Here is a 25,783-nt window from a genome sequence, read left to right on the forward strand (position 1 = left end):
GGTGATAAGATTTAAACAGGCTGTGGCAAGTTTGGTTAAGGTGCAGGCAGTAATGGTAAATGGTTGTTTTTCAAACTGGAGGGAAGTGTACAGTGGTGTCTATTAGAGACCATATTAGGATGACTGATCTTTTTAATACATAGTAGAGACTCAGGTTTGGGTGCAAGAACATTAATTCAAAGTTCACAGATGATGTGAGATTTGAAAATATGGTAAACAATGAGGCAGACAGCAGCAGACTTTACGAGGACATAGACTGGTGATGGGGGCAGACATTTATTCAAGGTGACAAAGTGTGAAGTGGTGCATTTTGGAAGGAAGAAGGAGGAGAGGCAATTTTAACAAAATAATCCAATTTTAACCAAATAATCCAATTTTATGAACAGAAAGGCTTCATGCTTTAAATGCTCAAAACTAGTTGGTCTTCCAGTCCTTTTTTTCTTCTTGTTTAAAAATGTAATTATCATTAAACCTTAACATTGTAATTGCCATTAATATTGACAATTATGAGCCTGACATTTCCCCCTTTTTTTGTTTAATTTTAATCTCCAGAAACAGAGTGCCTATTTCCACCTCCATATCATTGCCCAACTTCACCCCATCTTCACTCATCTGCCACTGAAACCCACATCCATGTCTTTTTGGTTCTAGATTTGACTATTCTAATGCAACCCTGACAGGTCTCCCAGATTCTACACTCTATAACCTTGGGGCCATCCAAAATTCCTCTGCTCTTGTCCTAACTCACGCCAAGTCCCAATCACCCAATGTCCCTGTGCTTGCTGACCCATGTTGGCTCCCAGTCAAGCAACACCTCAGTTTTAAAATTCTTAACCTTGTTTTCAAATCATCCTATGGTCTCACCCCTTCCTACCTCTGTGGTATTCTCCAGGCCTACAACCCTTGGAGATCTCTGTATTCTCTTCTGGCCACTTGGACATCTCTAATTTCAATCACTTCACCATTGGTGGCCTTGCCTACAGCTGTCTGGGTCCCAAACGCTGGAATTCCCTCTCTAAACCTCTCTGACTCTCTACCTCTCCTTCCCCCGGTTTTGGATACCCCCCTTTCCCTCTCTTGGAATGGGCCGAGTTTGTACCCAGTTATCTCCTCTTTGAATGTCTCCTATTTGTTCATACATTGCTTTACCTGCCAATCCACCTGGACAGGGAACCGTTTCAACTCAGTAGAATTAGCTCTCCTTCAGTTGAGTTTAATTGTTTCTTTTCCTTTTCATAATTACTCATAATTAGTACCCCAGAGACCCAAGGTATTGCTCTGGGGACCAGGGTTCGAATCCCACCACACCAGATGGTGAAACTTGAATTCGATAAAAATCTGGAATTAAAAATCTGATGACCATGAAACCATTGTTGATTTTTGTAAAAATCCATCTCGTTCACCAATGTCCTTTAGGGAAGAAAATCTGCTGTCTTTACCAGGCCCGGCCTACATGTGACTCCAGACCCACAGCAATGGGATTGGCTCTTAAATGCCATCTGAACAAGGGCAATTAAGGGTGGACAATAAATTCTGGCCTAGCCAGCGACGCCTGCATCCTATGAATGAATAAATAAATAAATAACTCGAAATCTGGGTCAGATCAGACTGAGATCATATACTCATATATCCTTACAAAAAGGATATAGGGGGCACTGGAGTAGGTGCAAAACAGATTGACATGGATGATATTGGAAATGAGAGGTTATGTATGGGGATTGGAGTACAAGAATAAAGAAGTCTTGCTACAGTTGTACAGAGTTTTGATGAGACAACATCTGGAGTACTGTGTGCAGTTTTGGCCTCCTTATTTAAGAAAGGATATACTTGCATTGCGGGTGGTAAAGTGAATATTCATTAAATTGGTCCCTGGGATGAGGGGGTTGTCCTATGATGAGACGTTCAGTAAATTGGGCCAATATTCTCTGAAGTTTAGAAGAATGAGAGCCGATCTCATTGAAACCTGCAAACTTCTGGAGGGCTTGATAGGGTGGACATTGAGAGATTGTTTCTGCTGGTCAGGGAATCTAAAACACAGGACACAGTCTCAGGATAAGGGGCTGATCATTTAGGACTGAGATGAGGAGACATTTCTTCACTCAAAAGGTTGTGAATCTTTGGAATTCACTGCCCCAGAGGGTTGTGGATGCTCCATTGTTAAATATTTAAGGCAGATTTTTGGTCTCTCAGGGAATTAAGGGATATGGAGAGCAGGCAGGAAAATGGAGTTGAAGCCCAAGACCAGCCATAATTGTAATGAATGGTGGAGCAATCTTGGTGGGCCCTGTGGTCTATTCCTGCTCCTATTTCTTATGTTCTCATGATTATCAGGAAAGATTGTTCTTCACACCAGAACATTGAGATGACCTAATGGAGCTCTTTAAAATTATGAAGGGTTTGACATGGGTAGCTGTAGAAATAGTTGAAAAACTAGAGGCCATGAAGTCAAAATGGTCACTATTACATCAATAAAGAGATCAGGAGAACTTTCTTTATCCAGAGAGTGGTGTGAATGGGGAACTCGCTACCACATAGAGTAGTTGGGATGAATAACGTAGAAATATTGAACTGGAAATGGTTAAGTGCATGTGGGAGTAAGGAATAGAAGGAAGGGTCAAATGGCCTGTTTCTTTGCTGTAAATTCTACGTAATGATATTATAGTCACTATTGCCCAAATACTTTCCCACTGAAATAGACTCCCCTTACCCCACTTCATTCCCCATTGGGCTGGAAACACACTGATCAAGAAAGTTCTGTTGTACATATTCAAGGAATTCCTCACCCTCTTTGCTTGTGGATTTGTTCCTTTATCTCATTCCCACTATTTGGTGATCTATAGCAGTGGTTCACAAACATTTTGGTTAAAGGACCAATTTTCAAATGGATTAATAATCATGGACAAAAACAGAATTACCTGGAAAAACTCAGCAGGTCTGGCAGCATCGGCGGAGAAGAAAAGAGTTGACGTTTTGAGTCCTCATGACCCTTCGACAGTTCTGTCGAAGGGTCATGAGGACTCGAAACGTCAACTCTTTTCTTCTCCGCCGATGCTGCCAGACCTGCTGAGTTTTTCCAGGTAATTCTGTTTTTGTTTTGTATTTCCAGCATCCGCAGTTTTTTGTTTTTTGTTAATAATCATGGACCCCAATCTAAATTATTTCCCCGTGCTCCCGCTCTCTCTGTCCTGCTCTCCCCATGCTCCTGATCTTACTCTGTCTCCATGCCCCTACTCTCTCCATGCCCTGGCTCCCTCCTCTCTCTATGCTTCTGATCTCCCCATGCTTCAGCTCTCTCCCCGTGCTCCGACTCTCTCCCCGTGCTCCTGCTGCCTCCCCTTAGATAAGACTCCAAATATGAAAATGCTGGGCGTAAGTGTTTTTAATAGTGCTTTCAAGAGAACAGCTCAAAGATAGTAGTGGGATGATTCTCACTGTGGTGTCTATCTTTAGCTCAAGCCTGGGGGTAGCAGAAGGAGGGAGAGAGAGCAGGAGTACAGAGAGAGTTAAGAGAACAGGACCATGGGCAGAGTGGGAGCACAGAACATGGAAAGAGAACAGGAAACATGAAGATAAAGCAGAAATAGGTCTCTTGCTTACACTTGACCTCAGTACCCTGGTGTCCCATGTTTTCCACACAGAAAGCCAGCTCCATATTGCAGAGCCACAGAAGATTTCTGCAGGTGTTTAGGTTTCCAGACTGAGAGCTGTTGCTCAATAGTAAACACCCCACAGTGTAACAGCTCATGTTCTTCTTCTTTTCCCAACACAAATAGATTCTGTCTTTGAATCCTGCCAGACATTAGCAGGGCTGTAAGAGTATCTTTAATCAATACATTTTCCACCAGTTGCCATTGTGGGATTTGAGCCCATGGACTCACAGCAGTAGCCTGGCTCCTTGTATTACAATCCAGTGATACTGCTACTATTCCATCTCCCCTTGTTACTATATCTTATTGAAAGATAAGCACATACTAATGGCATAGAAATTTGTCTGGCACAAAACGGGCGGTTATGTGGAGGCGGAGGGCTATAGGCTCTGCCTATTAATCAGCTACATTGAAATCAACAAACAGCCAATCAGCACTGATGAACTTTGACCCCCCCCCCCCACCCTCCCTGATTCCTTTTATACCCCGCCTTTCATATCTTCAGGTTGCCGGGAATTCGCTTTCCAGCCAATGACGTCGCTTTGAAGTGCAGCTACTTTTCTAACATAGGCAAAATGCAGCTGCCAATTGAGGGCACAGCAAGATTCCACAAACAGTCACGAGCAAAGGACAGGGTTGTTCTGTTTTCGGAAGCGCTGGCTGAGAGATGAATGTCCAGAACACCAGTTTAAGGGCAATTAGGGATGAGCAACAAGTGCTGGCCTTGCTAACGTTGTCCACATCCCATGAAATGGTAAAGGAAACAAAAGATTGCACGCTCCAGATAGGTGGGTGAGGGGCTGAGCCCTTGGGTTCGGTGCCCACTGGCCCCACAGCTGGCCAGCTGGATAAAGTCATCTGCCACCCTCCAGAACCTGGTGGCCATAGCTCTTCGACTGTGAGCGGCAGCACATCGGAGAAAAATCCCAATTACACTGCACGCAATGTCCAAGACGGATCACTGGTCAGGAGCAGGAAGCTGGCTGATTTCTCGCCCTGCCCACTCCCCACCTCACTCCCACTGCCACCTTTCCTGAGTCCAGTGGCATTTGAAACCAACTGTCACCCCTATTACAGAACTGAGGGCAATGAGTACAGGCCAGGTGGATCTGTGCGCCTCACTCCTGAGGACACTCGCTCGGTTCCCTGGAACAGGCACCCTTCTTCCACCCATCCCTACAAGTGTTGAAACAAATACAATGCAGAATCTGAAATCAGTATAGATTTTAATTCAAATGCATTTTGCCTAGATTGAAATAGTTCAGAAACAATTTATACAAATATATATTTATATACATTCAGGCTAACAAAAAAATAGAAAGAACTCGCTTTTCCATGGTGCCTGTTGTGGCATCAGGACCTCTCAAAGTGCTTTACAGCCAATTAAATACTTTTGAAGTGCAGTCAATGTTTTAACTTAAGGAGATTTATGCACAGCAAGACTCCACTAACATGAAAATAATCAGATGATTTTTTTTTAGTGATGAGCGGAGCAAAACAAGTGGACAAGTTTCATAAACTGGAGCTCCCTGCAGTAAAAGCCTCAACGTCGGTGATTTTTTTTAAAACAGCAACAACTTGCATTCGTATAGCACCTTTAACATTGGAAAACACCCCAAGGAGTTTCACAGGGGTGAGGATCAGTCAAAGCTTATGAGGCCAGGTTGCATAAATTTGACTGATATTTCCTTGAGTTTGGACGATGGAAAGGGCAATTGATCGAGTGTGGAAAGGATTCAGTAGGTTAGTTAGCAAAGGGGTGGGGGGGGGTGTGGTACAGCCTCCTCCTGTTCCTATGATACCTTCCCTGAGTATTTTTTTTATCCAGTACCTGATTCACAGAGACTAGTGTCACATGCGATGGTTAAAAACAGTGAGTGAAAAGTCCCACTAGCAGAAGCACACTCAGCTCACCCACTAGAACCTGGTTTTCCCTTTGCTCGTGTCGCACAGACAGAGCGGGCTGATGAAAGTTGAACAGTTGGAGAACTGTCCTGGTCCCACAGCCCAGAATGCGATTCCCACACAGACACAGCTTTGGAGAAAGGATTTGCATCTATTTAGTGCCTTTCACCATCTCGGAATGTCCCAAAGCGCTTTACAGTCAATCAAGTACTTTGTGAAATGTCATAATTGCAGGAAATGCAGCAGCCAATCTGCGCACTGCGAGCTCCCACAAAAATCAATGCGATAGTGACCTGTATTTTTTTCTCTATGATGTTGGTTGAGGGATACATATGGGTCAGGAAACTGGGGAGAACTCCCAAGCTGTCCTTCGATATAGTGCCGTGGGATCTTCCACATCCAACCGAGCAGGGCAGACGGGGACTAAGTTTAACATTTCAGACAGAAAAAAAGGTGGGCACCTCCAACAGTGCTGCACTCCCCCAGTACTGCACTGGGGGGAGTGTCAGATCGGATTATAAAATCAGCTCTCTGGGGTGGGGTTTGAACCCACAGCCTTCTGACTCAGAGGTGAGAATGAGACCCCCCCCACCAACCTCGCGGCATGGCTAAATAGCTGATAAAGTTCGGTTAGTGCTGTGACACAGAAATCGAGGTGAAGAGAGCAGCTCGAATCCCCTTGTTGCCTCTCGTTGAGCATTCTCACAGCAGATACAGGTACCAGCCAATAGCAAGTGCTGCTAAACCGAGCAGGAGGGCAAATCGCAGGGATGGGCTGGACGTTAGCGAATCCTGTGGCTGCTTTGGCAGATGCTGATTGGTTCCGGTAGGTATTGCTTGTCCTGTGAAGGCAGAAGATAAATGTCATTGGTTGATTGGGACTGGACAATAGATTGTAACTGATCTACCTGTTCATGTTTGTACTGAGATTCACACTGCCTCCTGCTCCCAATTGGACAGGTACTGGGGCCTGTTTGTTAGTGGCCCCTCCTTCTGCTGGTGGGAAGGTGCTTGTGGCCTAGGCTAATTCCTTGGGGACAGGGTTCAAATCCCACCATGGCAGCTGTGGGAATTTAAATTCAATTAATTAATAAATCTGGAATATAAAGCTAGTCTCCGGAATGATGACCATGATAATTGTCATCGATTGTTGTAAAAACCCATCTGGTTCACTAAGGTCCTCTAGGGAAGGAAATCTGCTGTCCTTACCTGGTCTGGCCCACATGTGACTCCAGGCCCACAGCAATGTGGTTGACTCTTCACTGCCCTCTGAAATGGCCCAGCAAGCCACTTAGATGAAGGGCAATTAGGGACGGGCAACAAATGCTGGTCACAGTCACACCCCCAGTCACACTTTGCCCCCACTCCCACCCCACCCCCCCACGGCCCCAGCCCAGTGCCTTACCCTGCGCGAAGGTGCGTTTCCTGGTCTCTGTGCTGTTCCCGTGTACAGCACCATTGCACTCCGGTCCTGAGCTCAAAGCTTGGAGTTCACCAAAAAGCTGCAGCAAGAAAACGAGGAGAAAGCTTTTCATTCTGAAGGTTCTGGCGTAACCGGGAGCTGAGACTCCCGCTGTGGGTTCCCGTCCGACAGGGTGAAAATGGGAGTGGCAGAGTCTGGGAAGGCCCAGCTCAGAATAAACCCAGTGTCTGAGGGAGCATCCTCCCCGCCCCACCCCCCCAATCCCGTCTCCTCAATGTAGGGCCCCGGCAAACCCTCTGACTGAAGCAGACTGACTGCCCTGTCAGCTGAGATGTTTACAGGCACAGATGGGGCGTTCGTATTGTGGCTTCTTCATCAGCTCATGAACCCCTCCACTGTTTTAGAACCATGGAGAGTCGTTGCACACAGAAAGAGGCCATTCAGCCCACTGAGCCCATGAGTATGAAGGTACAAAAACAGCAAGGACACCACAATGTCAGACTATAACCGTCCCATGAATCAACCTCTTGCACAGACACAGTCTCCGACTGAGACCGAACAAAGCCACATGCGAATAAAGTTCACATTTTTTTGACTATTATTAAATTTTACACTGTTGGAAAGCCAGTAATGAGTGGGTGCTGCACTGTCAGAGGGTCAGTACCCATGGGAGTGCTGCATTTTTAGAGGGTCAGTACTGAGGGAGTGCTGTGCTGCCACAGGGTCAGTACTGAGGCAAGGCTACATTGTCAGAGCCTCAGGACTGAGGGAGTGCTGCACTGTTAGTGGGTCAGTAGTGATGGAGTGCTGCACTGTTAGTGGGTCAGTATTGAGGGAGTGCTGCACTGTTAGTGGGTCAGTAGTGAGGGAGTGTTGCACTGTTAATGGATCAGTATTGAGGGAGTGCTGCACAATTAGTGGGTCAGTAGTGAGGGAGTGCTGCACTGTCAGAGGGTCAATATTGAGGGAGTGCTACACTGTCAGACGGTCAGTACCGAGGGAGTGCTGCACCGTCAGAGGGTCAGTTCTGAGGGAGTGCTGCACTGTCAGAGGGTCAGTTCCGAGGGAGTGCTGCACTGTCAGAGGATAAGTACTGAGTCAATACTACACGCGAGGGAAAAGCACAGGTACAAGAGTCACCATGGTTACTGGTTATAAGACTTTCTCTTACCCCCACGTTGAGTTGAAAGGCCCGGTTCGCCTCATCCAGGATCTTTTCCATTGTCTCTCTATTGACTTCCAGTGTGTTCATTCTCGAGCGATACAGCTGTTTGAACTTGGTGGCGTTGGTGACCCGGTTAAAGGTGAAAAATGCGACCCCTTCACCCGTGCTCGGCAGCTGCAATGCTTTCTGGGCCACCTTCTTGAGCACCTGTCCACCCGACAGGTCCCCCAAGTACCTGATGTAGGCGTGGGCCACCAGAAGCTCAGGATCCCTTTGCCCCACGTGCTGGATCCGGGACACGTACTTCCCTGTGGCCTTCGGACACTCGATGCGATTTCTCCAGCCTGGCCCGTGGAAGTATTCCAGATCCTGCTCCAAGGCCTCCTTCCGGTGGAGCTCTGAGGGGAAGTAGAGAGGGGCGAAGGCCGGGTGATCCTTGTTCCTCTCGATCTCCTCTTCCAAGGCAGTGTAGATGAAGTACAGAGAGTCCAGTAATAGCTGGAAGAGGGAGGAAAGGAAAGAGAATTGTGAACAGGGATTAGCTCAGCTCACTGTCAGAACACCAACATTGTGGAGGCCGCTGAGGGTGAGGGTGCTGAGGGCAAGGGCGCTGAATGTACACCATTGGCATGTCCCACCTGGATCCAAACAATACTGAGGGAGTGCTGCACTGTCAGAGGGTCAGTACTGAGGGAGTGCTGCACTGTCAGAGGGTCAGTACTGAGGGAGTGCTGCACTGTCAGAGGATCAGTACTGAGGAAATGCTGCTCTGTCAGAGGGTCAGTACTGAGGGAGTGCTGCTCTGTCAGAGGGTCAGTACTGAGGAAATGCTGCTCTGTCAGAGGGTCAGTACTGAGGGAGTGCTGCTCTGTCAGAGGGTCAGTACTGAGGGAATGCTACTCTGTCAGAGGGTCAGTACTGAGGGAGTGCTGCTCTGTCAGAGGGTCAGTACTGAGGGAGTGCTAATCTGTCAGAGGGCCAGTACTGAGGGAGTGCTGCTCTGTCAGAGGGTCAGTACTGAGGGATTGCTGCACTGTCAGAGGGTCAGTACTGAGGGAGTGCTGCTCTGTCAGAGGGTCAGTACTGAGGGAGTGCTGCTCTGTCAGAGGGTCAGTACTGAGGGAGTGCTGCTCTGTCAGAGGGTCAGTACTGTGGGAGGGCTGTATTGTTGGAGGGGCAGGGATGAGGCAGAGCCACACTGTCTGAGTGTCAGCTCTGTAACGGTATCAGAGGAAGCTTTCCAACTTGGCGGATCCTTATCTCCCCCATATTGGTGCTGAGTGTCCCCTGTCCAGACACAGCCCTGGGTATATGCCTGAGTCTGAATTACCTGCCCTCAGTACAGGGTAGATTTACAATTTGCCCCATCTTCCCTGGACAAGGAGGCGAAACCAGCTGTGATTCCCGCTCCTGACCTTGGGCCTGTGGGTCTATGGACAGATTCGAACTGTCCACAAGGCTTCCCAGAGTCACTTGCTGTCCGAGACCACTTAAAAAGGGGACTTTCTATACACTTTTTAATCACCCTGTACATCCCTCCATCTCCTGTACACATTTCCAATGCCTGTACATCTTTCCATTGTGTATACACCTTTAAATTCACAATGCTACAATGCTGTTCTGAACTGAACAGAATTAAGTTCATTCCTTAGATAAAAACAAAAAACTGCGGATGCTGGAAATCCAAAACAAAAACAGAATTACCTGGAAAAACTCAGCAGGTCTGGCAGCATCGGCGGAGAAGAAAAGAGTTGACGTTTCGAGTCTTCATGACCCTTCAACAGAACTGAGTGAATATTAGGGGAGGGGTGAAACATAAGCTGGTTTAAGGTGGGGGGGGTGGGGTGGGGGTGTTGTTGTGGTTGTAGGGACAAGCAAGCAGTGATAGGAGCAGATAATCAAAAGATGTCACAGATGAAGGAACAAAGAGGTGTTGAAGGTGGTGATATTATCTAAACGAATGTGTTAATTAAGAATGGATGGTAGGGCACTCAGGTACAGCTCTAGTGGGGGTGGGGTGGAAAGACTAGCAGGGCATAAAAGATTTAAAAATAATGGAAATAAGTGGGTAAAGAAAAATCTATATAAATTTTTGGAAAAAACAAAAGGAAGGGGGAAGAAATGGAAAGGGGGTGGGGATGGAGGAGGGAGTTCAAGATCTAAAGTCCTGGTGAGATAGCAGAAGATTGTGTGCTGGCCCCTGGAGGTCCCCATCCAGAAACCATTCAAATTTAAGGTCGAGGGAAAGGGGTTTAGGGCCCTGAGGGGGGAGTGGGAGGGGGATGTGGGAAAGGAGGGGCGAGAGTGAAGGTGGAGATGGGGGAGCGGGTGAGAGGGAAAGAGAATGGGGAGAAGGGGATGGAGTCAGAGGGAAGAGTTGAGGGAGGACTGGGGTTGGTGAGGGAGAGAACAGAGCATATAGTTTAAAGAACCAGTATCTTCGCTTTACCTTAAACTGATCCCGGGTGACCTGACCCTTCTGGAAGTTTCTCATGAACTCCGAGTTTTCAGCCAGTTCGTGCGAATCCTTTGTGGCCAACTTCAGGGCTTCTGATAGGTCGGTCGGCATGCTGGGGCAAAGAGGTCAAAGGGCAGGGTTAGTTTGGCTCAATCCAGCTGCAGCCACGGCTTTGGGTCCCTTATTCAAACAGAACCCACCCGCCCCCACCCCCGCACACCCACACACCCGCCAACCCCTACCCCTACCCCTCCCCCATGCCCACCCCCACCCCTGCCACCCAAAACACAGATGGAGACACTTCCATCCTCCTCCCCTGAACAGCCAATCTACCCAGGACTGAGTCCAGTCAGTTTTTCAGTCAGCTATTCGACTGTGAAGGCTGTCACACTGAGGCCCGTCCTGATTTTGGCAGGATTTCACTTTCCAACTAAACTTGTTACACGTGTCCATGAGCAGCGACCCAGTGGAATTGAGGTCCATAGGGGACCTCATCCCCACAACCCCATGTCCTTCTCTCTGAGCCACATGCACACTCCCCTGCCTCAACAGCACGCTGAGCTAATGGATGCCTTAAAAGGCCCACAGATATTTTCTCCTTGGAGGAAGGGGGTAGTTTTGTTGATGGCAAGTTTCACACCAACAATCCGCAGCCACAATCTGGGTACAATCTCTGTCCCTTCAGACAGTTATCAGAGCAGCCTAACCCTTAACCTGAATGTGTCCTTGACCCTAACCCTGACCCTAACCCTAACCCTACCCTGACCCGAACCTTTACCCTGACACTGAGCCTAACTCTGAAACTAACCCGGACCCTAATCCTAACCCTAACCCTGACCCAACTCCTGACCCTAACCCTAACCCTGACACTGACCCTAACCTTGACCCTGACACTGAGCCTAACTATGACCCTAACCTTGACCCTAATCCTAATCCTGACCCTACCTTAACCATCACCCTAACCCTCAGGCTGCTGCTCCTCGTGGTGGATTTGGAGCCAGTGTTGTGGAGGTACCTGCCCCTCTCCCTCCCTCTCTCTCTCCCCCTCTCCATCTCTTTCTCTCTCTCACTCTCTTTGTCTTGGCCCCTCTCTCTCCCTTCCCTCTCCCCCTCTCCCACATGTATTTCCTGTCCAGTAGGGTTGCTGCTCTCGGACTGCTATTGGGAAGGGGCCCAGGAAACATTCAGTGGGGACTAAGCCCAGTTCTGATTGTCCTGTTCTCTCTCAAATGGCCCTCATTCTCACCTGGGTGCACACGGGAGCAGAGCCACCCGGTATCCTGGTCAGATAGCCACATCGACCAGCTCAGGTGATAACGTCTCTCTCCAACACCCTGTGCTACTGACTGTATCACCCTATCTTACCAGGGAGGGAGGGCGGAGACTGAGCTGCATTAATGGGCAGTGTGGAGGGAGCTGTACACTGCCTCTAATCTGCCATGGGTGTGCCTGTGCTACAGAGTTTTGCCCTGGCAGGGATAGAGTTCAGATCCTAGCTGGCACCAAGTTCTTACCTGACACCTTGCTTCCGGTTCTGAGCTTCCAGCTGCTGCAGCTCTGCAAAAACCTGCGTTGGAAATAAAACAAGAAGCAGTTTGAGGGACCAGGATGAAGGAAGAAACCGGAGGCAAGACAGGCCAAGCCTCAGGACCTAGGCCGAGCCAGCCTTAGCAACAAAGTCTGAGCAAGCCTCAAGATGAAGGCCAAACCGAACCAAGGTTAGAATAGCCTTAGAACCAGGGCAGAGGAAGCATCAGAAATAAAGCCTCGTGTGATAATTAACACAAAATTGAATGAATATCTTTCTCTTACCCCCACGTTGAGTTGAAAGGCCCGGTTTGCCTCATCCAGGATCTTTTCCATTGTCACTCCATTGACTTCCAGTGTGTTCATTCTCGAGCGATACAGCTGTTTGAACTTGGTGGCGTTGGTGACCCGGTCAAAGGTGAAAAATGCGACCCCTTCACCCGTGCTCGGCAGCTGCAATGCTTTCTGGGCCACCTTCTTGAGCACCTGTCCACCCGACAGGTCCCCCAAGTACCTGATGTAGGCGTGGGCCACCAGAAGCTCGGGCTCCCTTTGCCCCACGTGCTGGATCCGGGACACGTACTTCCCTGTGGCCTTCGGACACTCGATGCGATTTCTCCAGCCTGGCCCGTGGAAGTATTCCAGATCCTGCTCCAAGGCCTCCTTCCGGTGGAGCTCTGAGGGGAAGTAGAGAGGGGCGAAGGCCGGGTGATCCTTGTTCCTCTCGATCTCCTCTTCCAAGGCAGTGTAGATGAAGTACAGAGAGTCCAGTAATAGCTGGAAGAGGGAGGAAAGGAAAGAGAATTGTGAACAGGGATTAGCTCAGCTCACTGCCAGAACACCAACATTGTGGAGGCCGCTGAGGGTGAGGGTGCTGAGGGCAAGGGTGCTGAATGTACACCATTGGCATGTCTCACCTGGGTCCAAACAATAATGACAGAATGCTGCAATGTCAGAGGGTCAGTACTGAGGGAGTGCTGCACTGTCAGAGGATCAGTACTGAGGGAATGCTGCTCTGTCAGAGGGTCAGTACTGAGGGAGGGCTGCACTGTCAGGGTCAGTACTGAGGGAGTGCTACTCTGTCAGAGGGTCAGTACTGAGGGAGTGCTGCTCTGTCAGAGGGTCAGTACTAAAGGAGTGCTGCTCTGTCAGAGGGTCAGTATTGAGGGAGTGCTGCTCTGTCAGAGGATCAGTACAGTGGGAGGGCTGTATTGCTGGAGGGGCAGGGCTGAAGCAGAGCCACACTGTCGGAGTGGCAGTTCTGTAGCGGTATCAGAGGAATCTTTCCAACTTGGAGGATCCTTATCTCCCCCATATTGGTGCTGAATGTCCCCTGTCCAGACACAGCCCTGGGTTTACGTCAGAGTCTGAATTTCCTGCCCTCAGCACAGGGTAGATTTACAATTTACCCCATCTTCCCTGGACAAGGAGGCGAGACCAGCTGCGATTCCCGCTCCTGACCTTGGGCCTGTGGGTCTATGGACAGTTTCGAACTGTCCATAAGGCTTCCTAGAGTCACTTGCTGTCCGAGACCACTTAAAAAGGGGATTTACTGTACACTTTTTAATCACCCTGTACATCCCTCCATCTCCTGTACACCTTTCCATTGTGCATACACCTTTAAATTCACTATGCTACAATGCTGTTCTGGACTGAACAGAATTAAGTTAATTCCTTGATCTGTGTTGTTTGGCTTTCTGAAGTTCTCTGTCTTCCAGTCTCCAGCGGAAGGAGCTGTGAGTCCCATTTACTGCGCAGTGACTAAGGAAATGGAGAGTGTCAGTGGGAAATACATCAACAGTGATTGTTCCCTCACTCTGCCCAGTCCGACAGCACAAGACCAAGCCTTAGCTAAAAAGCTGTGGGACGTCAGTGAGTCGCTCACCGGCCTCGACAAGCGGACAACCGGAGAGTCATGTTGGAGGCAGGTTCAATTGAACCATTCAAAAGGGAATTTGACTGTTCCCTGAAAAGGAAGAATGTGCTGGGTTATGGGGAGAAGACGGGAAAATGGCAATAATGAATTGCTCATTCGAATAGTAGGTGCACGCACGATGGGCCAAATGGCCTGCTTCTGCGCTGGAACAATTCTGTGATTGTGCTGGGAAGAGGTGTCCTGGTGAGATAGCAGAAGATTGTGTGCTGTCCCCTGGAGGTCCCCATCCAGAAACCATTCAAATTTATGGTGGAGGGAAAGGGGTTTAGGGCCCTGAGGGGGGCTTGGGAGGGGGACGTGGGAAAGGATGGGCGAGAGTGAAGGTGGGGATGGGGGAGCAGGTGAGAGGGAAAGAGAACGGGGAGAAGGGGAAGGGGTCAGAGGGAAGAGGTGAGGGAGGACTGGGGTTGGTGAGGGAGAGAACAGAGCGTATAGTTTAAAGAACCAGTATCTTCGCTTTACCTTAAACTGATCCCGGGTGACCTGACCCTTCTGGAAGTTTCTCATGAACTCCGAGTTTTCGGCCAGTTCGTGCGAATCCTTTGTGGCCAACTTCAGGGCTTCTGATAGGTCGGCCGGCATGCTGGGGCAAAGAGGTCAAAGGACAGGGTTAGTTTGGCTCAATCCAGCTGCAGCCACGGCTTTGGGTCCCTTATTCAAACAGAAACCCACTCCCCCACACACACCAAACCCTCCCCTATCCCTCCCCACCCCCACCCCACCCATGCCACTCAAAACACAGATGGAGACACTTCCATCCTACTCCGAACAGACAATCCACCCAGGACTGAGTCCAGTCAGTTTTTCAGTCAGCTATTCGACAATGCAGGCTGTCCCACTGAGGCCAGTCCTGATGTTGGCAGGATTTCACTTTCCAACTGATCTTGTTACTCGTGTCCATGAGCAGCGACCCAGTGGAATTGAGGTCCATAGGGGACCTCATCCCCACAACCCCATGTCCTTCTCTCTGAGCCACATGCACACTCCCCTGCCTCAACAGCACGCTGAGCTAATGGATGCCTTAAAAGGCCCACAGATATTTTCTCCACAGGGAAGGGGGATAGTTTTGTTGGTAAATCTGATGGCAAGTTTCACACCAACAATCCGCAGCCACAATCTGGGTACAATCTCTGTCCCTTCAGACAGAGTTATCAGAGCAGCCTAACCTTTACCCTGACTATGACCTTGAGCTAAACCCTAACCCTAACCCTAACCATGACCCTACCCCTTACCTTTACACTGAGCCTAAATCTGACCCTAATCCTAACCCTAGCCCAACCCTATCCCTGACCCTAACCATGACCGTGATACTGAGCCTAACTATGACCCTAAACATGACCCTATTCCTAATCCTGACCCTAACCTTAGCCATCACCCTAACCCTCAGGCTGCTCTTCCTAGTGGTGGATTTGGAGCCAGTGTTGTGGAGGTACCTGCCCCTCTCCCTCCCTCTCTCTCTCTCCCATTCTCCCTCCCTCTTTCTCTCACTCTCTTTGTCTTGGCCCCTCTCTCTCCCTTCCCTCTCCCCCTCTCCCACATGTATTTCCTGTCCAGTAGGGTTGCTGCTCTCAGACTGCTATTGGGAAGGGGCCCAGGAAACATTCAGTGGGGACTAAGCCCAGTTCTGATTGTCGTATTCTCTCTCAAATGGCCCTCATTCTCACCTGGGTGCACACGGGAGCAGAGCCACCCGGTATCCTGGTCAGGTAGCCACATCGACCAGCTCAGGTGATAACCTCTCTCTCCAACACCCTGTGCTACTGACTGTATCACCCTATCTTATCAGGGAGGGAGGGCTGAGACTAAGCTGCATTCATGGGCAGTGTGGAGGGAGCTGTACACTGCCTCTAATCTGCCATGGGTGTGCCTGTGCTACAGAGTTTTGCCCTGGCAGGGATAGAGTTCAGATCCTAGCTGGCACCAAGTTCTTACCTGACACCTTGCTTCTGGTTCTGAGCTTCCAGCTGCTGCAGCTCTGCAAAAACCTGCGTTGGAAATAAAACAAGAAGCAGTTTGAGGGACCAGGATGAAGGAAGAAACCGGAGCCAAGACAGGCCGAGCCTCAGGACCTAGGCCGAGCCAGCCTTAGCAACAAAGTCTGAGCAAGCCTCAAGATGAAGGCCAAACCGAACCAAGGTTAGAATAGCCTTAGAACCAGGGCAGAGGAAGCATCAGAAATAAAGCCTTGTGTGATAATTAACACAAAATTGAAAGAATATCTTTCTCTTACCCCCACGTTGAGTTGAAAGGCCCGGTTTGCCTCATCCAGGATCTTTTCCATTGTCTCTCTATTGACTTCCAGTGTGTTCATTCTCGAGCGATACAGCTGTTTGAACTTGGTGGCGTTGGTGACCCCGTCAAAGGTGAAAAATGCGACCCCTTCACCCGTGCTCGGCAGCTGCAATGCTTTCTGGGCCACCTTCTTGAGCACCTGTCCACCCGACAGGTCCCCCAAGTACCTGATGTAGGCGTGGGCCACCAGAAGCTCGGGCTCCCTTTGCCCCACGTGCTGGATCCGGGACACGTACTTCCCTGTGGCCTTCGGACACTCGATGCGATTTCTCCAGCCTGGCCCGTGGAAGTATTCCAGATCCTGCTCCAAGGCCTCCTTCCGGTGGAGCTCTGAGGGGAAGTAGAGAGGGGCGAAGGCCGGGTGATCCTTGTTCCTCTCGATCTCCTCTTCCAAGGCAGTGTAGATGAAGTACAGAGAGTCCAGTAATAGCTGGAAGAGGGAGGAAAGGAAAGAGAATTGTGAACAGGGATTAGCTCAGCTCACTGCCAGAACGCCAACATAGTGGAGGCCGCTGAGGGTGAGGGTGCTGAGGGCAAGGGCGCTGAATGTACACCATTGGCATGTCCCACCTGGGTCCAAACAGTACCGAGGGAATGCTGCAATGTCAGAGGGTCAGTATTGAGGGAGTGCTGCACTGTCAGAGGGTTAGTATTGAGGGAGTGCTGCATTGTCAGAGGGTCAGTACTGAGGGAGTGCTGCACTGTCTGAGGGTCAGTACTGAGGGAGTGCTGCTCTGTCAGAGGGTCAGTACTGAGGGAGGCCTGCACTGTCAGAGGGTCAGTATTGAGGGAGTGCTGCATTGTCAGAGGGTCAGTACTGAGGGAGTGCTGCTCTGTCAGAGGGTCAGTACTGAGGGAGGCCTGCACTGTCAGAGGGTCAGTATTGAGGGAGTGCTGCATTGTCAGAGGGTCAATACTAAGGGAGTGCTGCTCTGTCAGAGGGTCAGTATTGAGAGAGTGCTGCACTGTCAGAGGGTCAGTACTGAGGGAGTGCTGCTCTGTCAGAGGGTCAGTACTGAGGGAGTGCTGCTCTGTCAGAGGGTCAGTACTGTGGGAGAGCTGTATTGTTGGAGGGGCAGGGCTGAAGCAGAGCCACACTGTCGGAGTGGCAGTTCTGTAGCGGTATCAGAGGAAGCTTTCCAACATGGTGGATCCTTATCTCCCCCATATTGGTGCTGAATTTCTCCCGTCCAGATACAGCCCTGGGTTTATGCTTGAATCTGAATTTCCTGCCCTCAGCACAGGGTAGATTTACAATTTACCCCATCTTCCCTGGACAAGGAGGCAAGACCAGCTGTGATTCCTGCTCCTGACCTTGGGCCTGTGGGTCTACGGACAGGTTCGAACAGTCCATAAGGCTTCCCAGAGTTACTTGCTGTCCGAGACCACTTAAAAAGGGGACTTACTGTACACTTTTAATCACCCTGTACAACACTCCATCCCTTGTACACATTTCCAATGCCTGTACACCTTTCCATTGTGTATAAACCTTTAAATTCACAATGCTACAATGCTGTTCTGGACTGATCAGAATTAAGTTAATTCCTTGATCTGTGTTGTTTGGCTTTCTGAAGTTCTCTGTCTTCCAGTTTCCAGCGGAAGGAGCTGTGAGTCCCATTTACTGCGCAGTGACTAAGGAAATGGAGAGTGTCAGTGGGAAATACATCAACAGTGATTGTTCCCTCACTCTGCCCAGTCTGACAGCACAAGACCAAGCTTTAGCTAAAAAGCTGTGGGACGTCAGTGAGTCGCTCACCGCCCTCGACAAGCGGACAACTGGAGAGTCAAGTTGGAGGCAGGTTCAATTGAACCATTCAAAAGGGAATTTGACTGTTCCCTGAAAAGTAAGAATGTGCTGGGTTATGGGGAGAAGACGGGAAAATGGTACTAATAAATTGCGCGTTCGAATAGTAGATGCAGACAGAATGGGCCAAATGGCCTTCTTCTGCGCTGGAACAATTCTGTGATTGTGCTGGGAAGAGGTGTCCTGGTGAGATAGCAGAAGATTGTGTGCTGTCCCCTGGAGGTCCCCATCCAGAAACCATTCAAATTTAAGGTGGAGGGAAAGGGGTTTAGGGCCCTGAGGGGGGAGTGGGAAGGGGACGTGGGAAAGGAGGGGCGAGAGTGAAGGTGGAGATGGAGGGGCGGGTGAGAGGGAAATAGAACGGAGAGAAGGGGATGGGGTCAGAGGTAAGAGGTGAGGGAGGAGTGGGGTTGGTGAGGGGGAGAACAGAGCGTATAGTTTAAAGAACCAGTATCTTCGCTTTACCTTAAACTGATCCCGGGTGAGCTGACCCTTCTGGAAGTTTCTCATGAACTCCGAGTTTTCGGCCAGTTCGTGCGAATCCTTTGTGGCCAACTTCAGGGCTTCTGATAGGTCGGCCGGCATGCTGGGGCAAAGAGGTCAAAGGGCAGGGTTAGTTTGGCTCAATCCAGCTGCAGCCACGGCTTTGGGTCCCTTATTCAAACAGAACCCACCCGCCCCCACCCCCGCACACCCACACACCCGCCAACTCTACCCTACTCCCCCCTCCCCACCCTCCCCCACCCCCACCCCTGCCACCCAAAACACAGATGGAGACAACCCATGCTCCCCCGAACTGACAAACCACCCAGGACTGTGTCCAGTCAGTTTTTCAGTCAGCTGTTCGACAGTGGAGGCTGTCACACTGAGGCCAGTCCTGATGTTGGCAGGATTTCACTTTCCAACTGATCTTGTTACACGTGTCCATGAGCAGCGACCCAGTGGAATTGAGGTCCATAGGGGACCTCATCCCCACAACCCCATGTCCTCCTGTCTGAGCCACATGCACACTCCCCTGCCTCAACAGCACGCTGAGCTAATGGATGCCTAAAAAGGCCCACAGATATTTTCTCCTCAGGGAAGGGGGATAGTTTTGTTGGTAAATCTGATGGCAAGTTTCACACCAACAATCCGCAGCCACAATCTGGGTACAATCTCTGTCCCTTCAGACAGAGTTATCAGAGCAGCCTAACCCTTACCCTGACTGTGACTTTGAGCTAAACCCTAACCCTACCCCTGACCCTAACCCTAACCCTACCCCTGACCCTAACCCTGAACCTGACCCTGACCCTGAGACTAACTCTGACACTGAGCCTAACTCTGACCCTAATCCTAACCTTAACCAGACCCTATCCCTGACCCTAACCCTGACCCTGACATTGAGCCTAACTCTGACCCTAAACCTGACCCTAACCTTAGCCATCACCCTAACCCTCAGGCTGCTCTTCCTAGTGGTGGATTTGGAGCCAGTGTTGTGGAGGTACCTGCCCCTCTCCCTCCCTCTCTCTCTCTCCCATTCTCCCTCCCTCTTTCTCTCACTCTCTTTGTCTTGGCCCCTCTCTCTCCCTTCCCTCTCCCCCTCTCCCACATGTATTTCCTGTCCAGTAGGGTTGCTGCTCTCAGACTGCTATTGGGAAGGGGCCCAGGAAACATTCAGTGGGGACTAAGCCCAGTTCTGATTGTCCTGTTCTCTCTCAAATGGCCCTCATTCTCACCTGGGTGCACACGGGAGCAGAGCCACCTGGTATCCTGGTCAGATAGCCACATCGACCAGCTCAGGTGATAACCTCTCTCTCCAACACCCTGTGCTACTGACTGTATCACCCTATCTTACCAGGGAGGGAGGGCGGAGACTGAGCTGCATTAATGGGCAGTGTGGAGGGAGCTTTACACTGCCTCTAATCTGCCATGGGTGTGCCTGTGCTACAGAGTTTTGCCCTGGCAGGGATAGAGTTCAGATCCTAGCTGGCACCAAGTTCTTACCTGACACCTTGCTTCTGGTTCTGAGCTTCCAGCTGCTGCAGCTCTGCAAAAACCTGCGTTGGAAATAAAACAAGAAGCAGTTTGAGGGACCAGGATGAAGGAAGAAACCGGAGCCAAGACAGGCCGAGCCTCAGGACCTAGGCCGAGCCAGCCTTAGCAACAAAGTCTGAGCAAGCCTCAAGATGAAGGCCAAACCGAACCAAGGTTAGAATAGCCTTAGAACCAGGGCAGAGGAAGCATCAGAAATAAAGCCTTGTGTGATAATTAACACAAAATTGAAAGAATATCTTTCTCTTACCCCCACGTTGAGTTGAAAGGCCCGGTTTGCCTCATCCAGGATCTTTTCCATTGTCTCTCTATTGACTTCCAGTGTGTTCATTCTCGAGCGATATAGCTGTTTGAACTTGGTGGCGTTGGTGACCCCGTCAAAGGTGAAAAATGCGACCCCTTCACCCGTGCTCGGCAGCTGCAATGCTTTCTGGGCCACCTTCTTGAGCACCTGTCCACCCGACAGGTCCCCCAAGTACCTGATGTAGGCGTGGGCCACCAGAAGCTCGGGCTCCCTTTGCCCCACGTGCTGGATCCGGGACACGTACTTCCCTGTGGCCTTCGGACACTCGATGCGATTTCTCCAGCCTGGCCCGTGGAAGTATTCCAGATCCTGCTCCAAGGCCTCCTTCCGGTGGAGCTCTGAGGGGAAGTAGAGAGGGGCGAAGGCCGGGTGATCCTTGTTCCTCTCGATCTCCTCTTCCAAGGCAGTGTAGATGAAGTACAGAGAGTCCAGTAATAGCTGGAAGAGGGAGGAAAGGAAAGAGAATTGTGAACAGGGATTAGCTCAGCTCACTGCCAGAACACCAACATAGTGGAGGCCGCTGAGGGTGAGGGAGTGGGAACTGAGGATGAGAATGCTGAGGAAGAAGGCACTGAGGGTGAGGGTGCTGACGACAGATCTCATCTGCTCTCCCAACAGTACTGAGGGAGTGCTGCTTTGTTGGAGGTGCCATCTTTCAGATCTTAAACCGAGTCCCCATACAGGGACACAAAAGATCCTGCAGCTACAATGCACAGAAGAGTAGAATTGTTCTCTCGCTCCACTGGGGCCAATATTTATCCCTCAGCCAACAACCCAAAAGCAGATAATCTGGTCAGTACTTCGTTGCTGTTTGCAGGATCTGGCTGTGCACAAATTGACAACAGTGATTACACTTCAAAAGCACCTCATTGTCTTTCAAGCCCTTTGGGATGCAGGAGGTGGAGAAAGGCGCTATAGAAATGCAAGCCTTTCTTTTCTATTCCTCATGAAGGAGCATTTCTCGGTTACTGATTTGAGTCAAGGGCAGTATTGAGTGAGGGGGATTCCTTTCTAACCTCTTCAAGTGTTATCCTGATAAATTCCTGCTGATTCGACGTAGGGGGCCATGTGCCTCGGACCCCATGCTGCCCCGGAAGCTGAAGTCGGTGCTCGGGGAGGGCAGTGGGACTTATGGGCACAGGGAGTGGGTGGGCACAGTTCATAAAACCCTGGAGGCAGAGGGCAAGGAATGGACTGTGGAGGGGTTTCCTTTATCCCCAAACTTAGGGGCAGAGGCTTGTAATTTTAAGCTCAGGAGCTGCCAATTTATAATTCATTGGTGTGACTCCACTTGGAACAATGTGTCCAGTTGTGGTCGCCAACATACAGAAGGGACATAGCGGTAGGTGAAAGTTTACAGAAAAGGACAACCAGAATGAGTTAGGGTCAGAGCAATGATGAAGAGTTATGTTGGAAATTGGGAATCTCTTCACGGGATTATTCTGATAATTGATAATTATAATAATTATTATATTTATAATTATGATAACTGATCTCATTCAAATATGGAAAATTCTTACAGGGCTCAACAGGGTCTATGCAAGAAGGATGTTTCCCCTGGCTGGGCTGGGGGTCTACAACCAGGCCGCACAGTCTCAGAATAAGGGGCAGGACATTTAGGACTGAGATGAGAAGAAATTTCTTCACTCAAAGGGTGGTGAATCTTTGGAATTTTCTCTCCCAAAGGACTGTGGAAGCTCAGTCATTGAGTATGTTCAAGACTGAGATCGATAGATTTATACATTAAAAACATCAAGGGATATGGGGATGATGCAGAAAAATGATGTTGAAGTAGAAGATTGTGCATTATCTCATTCAATGGCAGAATGGGCTCGAAGGGCTGAATGGCCTCCTGCTCCTATTTCTTACTGAGAAGAGAGGGTCGAACTTTGCTACACACAATTACTCTTTTGGGGTCTGTTCTCTGGACCTCTCGCTCTCTCCAGTATTCCCAGTTCTTTTGACCACCTGCTTGCTGCTTGGCCCTGAGACCCAGTGCTCATACCTCGGGCCTCAGCTCAGTCTTCTCAGATCCTAGGCCTCCCCTTGTCTCTAAAGCCCTGGTCACTGCAGTTGGCAGGGAACCCAGGGTCACCGTTTAAAGATAAGGGGTGGCCCATATAAGACACAGATGAGGAGAAATTTTATCTCACAGAGGGTTGTGAGTCTTTGGAACTCTCTTCCTTAAAGGGAGGTGGAAGCAGAGTCTTTGAATATTTTTATAAGGCAGAAGTAGATAGATTCTTGATAAGGAAGGCGGTGGGAAGAATTAAATCGAGGCGTTCACAACCAGGATGGGCTTTGATAAAGTGAACGAGGAGAAATCAGGAAATGAGGTGGGAGGGTCAGTAACCAGAGGGACCCAAATTTAAGGTTATGGCCAAAAGCATCAAAGATGGAATGAGGAGTTTTTTTTTAGCAGCGAATTGTGAACTTGATGCTGGTGGTGGGGGCTAAACAGTCTGGTGCAAGGTGGCAGCTGACTCAATAATAACTTTGGATATTAAAGGTTGTGGGGGAGGGGGGATTTGCAAGGCAATGGGGAAAGAGCAGGGGAGTGGGGAGAATTGGTAACTCTTTCAGAGGGCCAGCACAGACATGATAGGCTGAATGGTCTCCTTCTGTGCGGTAAAGTATTATGATTCCTATATAGGGCTTACGAATACAGGATCGATAACCTGTAGATCGAGAAAGAGATGCGTTGGTGGATTTGATCTCCAGCTCCCCTCCCGGCTCGAAAGCCAACTTTTCTTGTGATTTAAATCTTACCGTAAACTGATCCCGGGTGACCTGACCCTTCTGGAAGTTTCTCATGAACTCCGAGTTTTCGGCCAGTGCGTGCGACTCCTTTGTGGCCAGCTTCAGGGCTTCTGATAAGTCGGCCGGCATGCTGGGGCAAAAAGGTCAAAGGGCAGAGTTATAGTTTGGTTCAGTCCACCCACCCAACCTCAGGTTGGGCCCCTGATTCATACAGACAACCCACACCATGCCCTCCCTCACTGCCCCCTCCCAACCCCCATCCCCCATCCCCAACAGCATTAACGTCCCTGTTGTCCATGTGTGAATCTAAACAGTGTTTTCAGGATCATCAACTGTGGAGGCCGTCACACCAAGACAGAGGTCAGAGGGCGTGGCCGGGGCACTGGGAAAAATACGACGCAATTAGTTGCTGTGGAGCAAGCCTGTGCTTTTCTGGTTGGGCCCAACAGCTCACATCCATGTCGCTCTCACCCACATGGTCATTATTTAGATATGAGTGTAGACACTATATTTCAGCAGCTTATTCATCTGTAGAGTGCATCGTGGCTGAGTCCAATCATAGCACCACCACCCTCCCCAGCCCCCTCCCTGCTCTGCACTCTCCCCTCGATCCCGAGAGGAAACCCACTCCCATTTCCAACCATCTAACTCCAGATTGTGGAGGCCATTTGGTCCCTTCCCCAGAAACACTCATTGCCAAGGTGTCAGGTGATCAGTGGAGTCTCACTGCCACTTCTGAGTCAGGAGGTTTTAGGTTTGTGTCTCACTCCACCCACCCCCCCCCACAGCATCCCCGCCCCCCACCCCCGCCCCCCCCCCCCTCCCGAGACTAGAGCAGAAAATCTCACAAGAGCACAGGGATCTCACAGAGTCCCAGAGGCTTCATGGAGATCTGATGGGGGTCTCACCGGGATCTCACAGGGTGACTGGGAGCTCCACAGGGTCACTGGGGTCTCACAGGGTCACGGTGTTGGCTGCTATGTGACATTGTGCAGGGTTGGGGTTAGTCAGGGGGATTTGTGTTAGCAGGGAAGTGACCCCTGGAGGTATATGTGGAGCTGGGGTGGTGGGGTGGGGTGTGCAGGCGAGTGGTGTTTGGGGAGCTGGTGTGAGATCGTCATTCTGACAGGATAATCTCATTCACTCCGACAAAACTTCAGAGTCTGATACCTACTCCCCTGAGTCTTCTGACCAAACCCGACAAACAGCTGCTCACCATGTCCAATCACAGCCCAGGATAACATTCAGTAAAGGCGGCTGCCATGGTTACACAGCACGCACCTTCCTCAGTAACTCCACTCCCTGATAAGCAGCCAACTGGACCTGCCATCTGTAAATGTTTAATCCCTTGTGGTTTTTACACAGGTTGGTCAGCCCAGCTGGCAGCAGCGGTTACACCGCGCCACCAGCAACAGCACCGTCTGTCACCCTTCACTGGGCAGAGACTGGCCCTGGGCAGGGGCTTTACCCCCAGGAGGCAGGGATGGAAGGAGCAAGATCGCAAGAGAATAAATTGCTCAAGCAGTCCCACGATATCAAACAGTAAGGAGAGACACTGGTCGGAGTCTGAACTCACTCTGGTTTCAGAGTCCGCACTCACTCCAGGTTTCAGAGTCTGCACTCATTCCGGGTTTCAGAGTCCGCACTCATTCCGGGTTTCAGAGTCTGCACTCACTCCGGGTTTCAGAGTCCGCACTCACTCCGGGTTTCAGAGTCCGCACTCACTCCGGGTTTCAGAGTCCGCACTCATTCCGGGTTTCAGAGTCCGCACTCACTCCGGGTTTCAGAGTCCGTACTCATTCCGGGTTTCAGAGTCCGCACTCACTCCAGGTTTCAGAGTGCGCACTCACTCCGGGTTTCAGAGTGCGCACTCATTCCGGGTTTCAGAGTCCGCACTCATTCCGGGTTTCAGAGTCCACACTCATTCCGGGTTTCAGAGTCCGCACTCACTGCAGGTTTCAGAGTCCGGACTCACTCCAGTTTCAGAATCTGAACTCACTCTGGGTTTCAGAGTCTGAACTCACTCTGGTTTCAGAATCTGGACTCAATCCCGTTTCAGAGTCTGCACTCACTCCGGGTTTCAGGGTCAGGACTCACTCCGGGTTTCAGAGTCTGGACTCACTCCGGGTTTCAGAGTCTGGACTCACTCTGGGTTTCAGAGCCTGGACTCACTCCGGCTTTCAGAGTCTGGACCCACTCCAGGTTTCAGAGTCTGGACTCACTCCAGTTTCAGAGTCTGAACTCACTCCGGGTTTCAGAGTCTGGACTCACTCCGGGTTTCAGAGTCCGGACTCACTCCAGGTTTCAGGGTCTGGACTCACTGGATTCAGAAACTGGTCTCACTTTGGATTCAGAAACTGGTCTCACTCCGGATTCAGAATCAGGTCTCACTCGGGGTTTCAGAATCGAGACAAACTGCTGTGCCCCTACCTGTCTCTGTCCATGTGGCCAACAATTCCCATCGGGATATCCAAGCTGTTTTCTGTTTATCTTTCGGAATCTCTGGCTGCTTCCTGGCTGCTCGCTCAATC

General features: G+C 50.1%; 1 protein-coding gene across 1 annotated transcript; it reads right to left on the minus strand.

Moving 5' to 3' along the window:
• Window positions 1–4,856: 4,856 nt before the first annotated feature.
• On the minus strand, window positions 4,857–25,783 carry hmox1a (heme oxygenase 1a). The gene is made up of 14 exons (XM_041177839.1): window positions 25,683–25,783; window positions 23,262–23,382; window positions 20,439–20,930; window positions 20,141–20,193; window positions 18,623–18,743; window positions 16,292–16,783; window positions 15,994–16,046; window positions 14,524–14,644; window positions 12,411–12,902; window positions 12,113–12,165; window positions 10,590–10,710; window positions 8,147–8,638; window positions 6,958–7,054; window positions 4,857–6,394 (listed from the first exon to the last, which is right to left on the minus strand). The coding sequence occupies exons 1-14, from the start codon at window positions 25,712–25,714 to the stop codon at window positions 6,255–6,257; spliced, it is 2,880 nt and encodes a 959-aa protein (XP_041033773.1). The 5' UTR covers window positions 25,715–25,783; the 3' UTR covers window positions 4,857–6,254.

The sequence above is a fragment of the Carcharodon carcharias genome, chromosome 31, assembly GCF_017639515.1.
Source record: "Carcharodon carcharias isolate sCarCar2 chromosome 31, sCarCar2.pri, whole genome shotgun sequence".
Lineage (NCBI taxonomy): Eukaryota > Metazoa > Chordata > Chondrichthyes > Lamniformes > Lamnidae > Carcharodon > Carcharodon carcharias.

Excerpts from the sequence above, each read along its gene's own strand:
- hmox1a (XM_041177839.1), bottom strand. The coding sequence starts at position 25,714 with ATGGGAATTGTTGGCCACATGGACAGAGACAG. Across the intron at positions 16,047-16,291 it reads CCTTTCAACTCAACGTGGGG|GTTTTTGCAGAGCTGCAGCA; the intron begins GTAAGAGAAAGA and ends TTTCCAACGCAG. Across the intron at positions 8,639-10,589 it reads TCACCCGGGATCAGTTTAAG|CTATTACTGGACTCTCTGTA; the intron begins GTAAAGCGAAGA and ends TCCCTCTTCCAG.